Here is a 1,860-nt window from a genome sequence, read left to right on the forward strand (position 1 = left end):
AAACTCTCAAAGTTTAATTTTTTATAAATTCATGGAGGGAAATCGCGACAATTTTTTTCGGATCATGCGTCTAATTTTTTTTATTTTCTTTTTGGCTCGAGAAGCTATCATGTATCATTCATATAAATATTTTTCTTTTTGATATATAAAAAATGGCCTCCGTGAGCAAGGAATTTTCAAAAAAAAAAGGTCGGTTACTTTTATTTTTGGCCTCATCAAAATTTTGATCATTCATAAATTTCCTTTCTCATTTGGAATAATGGTTTCTATGGTTACCATGGTTTTATGTGTAGATGTATATTGAAAAAAGAAAAATAATCAAAAATATTTATTTCGTTTTTATTATTAGTCTGGGGGAATGAGTTGGTTGCGGCACTGGGCATTATTCTTTTCTCGTTCACTTGGATTGTCTTGGCACCTTGAACTAATAGATTGAACTATGGTTCTTACCTTTAAATGGAGAATCCCGTACCTATCTTATTAACCCTTCTATTTAATGACATAGAAGAGGCGAGAATGTTGGTGTCCCTTTTTGCAAGGATTGAATAACTTAAACGATCGGTTTCAAATTTTTCTGAATTTCAATAGCCCACTCAGTGTGGTTGATCTGTCCCAATTTTCTTTCACAGACCGGAGTCCGAAACCAACGAATTAACAGAGCATAAGAAATAAACTGACAGACAAAAGAAAGTTTTCACCGACTTCATTTGACCACACACCAAAGACAAAGGAATATGTGAGATATATGATGATCGATTTATAAAGAGAAATCAATTTCCTTGAATTAGAATGAAAATACATTGTAATACCGATATTCAATTCTCGGCAATACACAAAGGAAGAGTCAAGGGGTCAAAATTAAAAATTACACAAACCAGAGTTCATAGCAAGAGTACATAAAGAGTTTATTCCATGACAGTAGTCAGGCAAAATGTCATCAATAACGAGTGTGGGCAAACACACGCCTCCTCATTGACGTCGTCAGGCGGCGGATAACGTCAACAGGAATCCTGTTCCATAAGTTCAATAGAGTCTGTTCAAGTTACTATCGGTTCACTGGAGTTGTCTCAACTGACGATCAAGAGATCCCAGAGATGTTCAATGTGGTTCATGTCTGGAGAACAAGGTGGCCAGGGCAATAACTCGAAATAGGATAGTCTTAAACAATTCAGACAGTATGAGGCCTTGCGTTATCTTGTAAAATTAATCCTCTTGGCCGTTGTTGAATAAAAGGCAGTACAACAGGTCTCAACACTTCATCAATATATCGCTGAGCATTCAGATTCCCTCGGATGATAGCCAGCCGTGTTGTAATCTGGCCACAAATGCCACCCCATACCATGACGCCTCCACCTCCAAACGGGTGAACTTCTATGATGCAGTTTGGCGCTAGTCGCTCTCCTCTTCGTCGAAAAACTCGAACCCTGCCATCGTTCCCGAACAGACAGAACCGACTTTCATCTGTAAAGAGCACCCTCGCCCAGTCACGTCGCTGCCACCGACGTACAGTTCGTGCCCACTGTAGTCTGCATTGAACTGAATGAAGTCTTCGAGGGACTGTTCGGCTGCTGGTTACATGACCTAGTTTTGTTGCGACGCCGCCGTCACCCATCTGTTTCGAAGATGAATCCTCCGGATGTAGCGGTCGTCGGCCGGTGTTGTCACTCTCCGTCTTCCCGATCTTGGTCGGTCTCGGGTCTGTCCTATCTGTTGGAGCCGGATTATCAAATTACTGATGGTGGTCTGGGAGCAGTTGAACGTTATAGCTATCTGTTGTTGAGAAGCCTCCATCTTGGCCATACCGATCGCTTTATCTCGTGCGCTTGCATGAGTCTCGGCATACTTTTGGTGGTTTTTCCC

The 1,860-nt window shown here is 41.0% G+C and overlaps 1 protein-coding gene across 1 annotated transcript in view; it reads right to left on the minus strand.

Annotated features, from left to right (window-relative positions):
* Positions 1–345: 345 nt before the first annotated feature.
* LOTGIDRAFT_162923 (hypothetical protein) overlaps positions 346–1,860 on the minus strand; it is a gene marked incomplete at both ends in the record, with an annotated part of 2,718 nt that continues 1,203 nt past the window's right edge. The window contains one exon of the mRNA XM_009058942.1: positions 346–450. Coding sequence (XP_009057190.1) covers positions 346–450 — 105 coding nt within the window. The remainder of the gene's footprint in view (positions 451–1,860) is intronic.

The sequence above is a fragment of the Lottia gigantea genome (assembly GCF_000327385.1).
Source record: "Lottia gigantea unplaced genomic scaffold LOTGIsca_36, whole genome shotgun sequence".
Classification (NCBI taxonomy): Eukaryota; Metazoa; Mollusca; class Gastropoda; family Lottiidae; genus Lottia; species Lottia gigantea.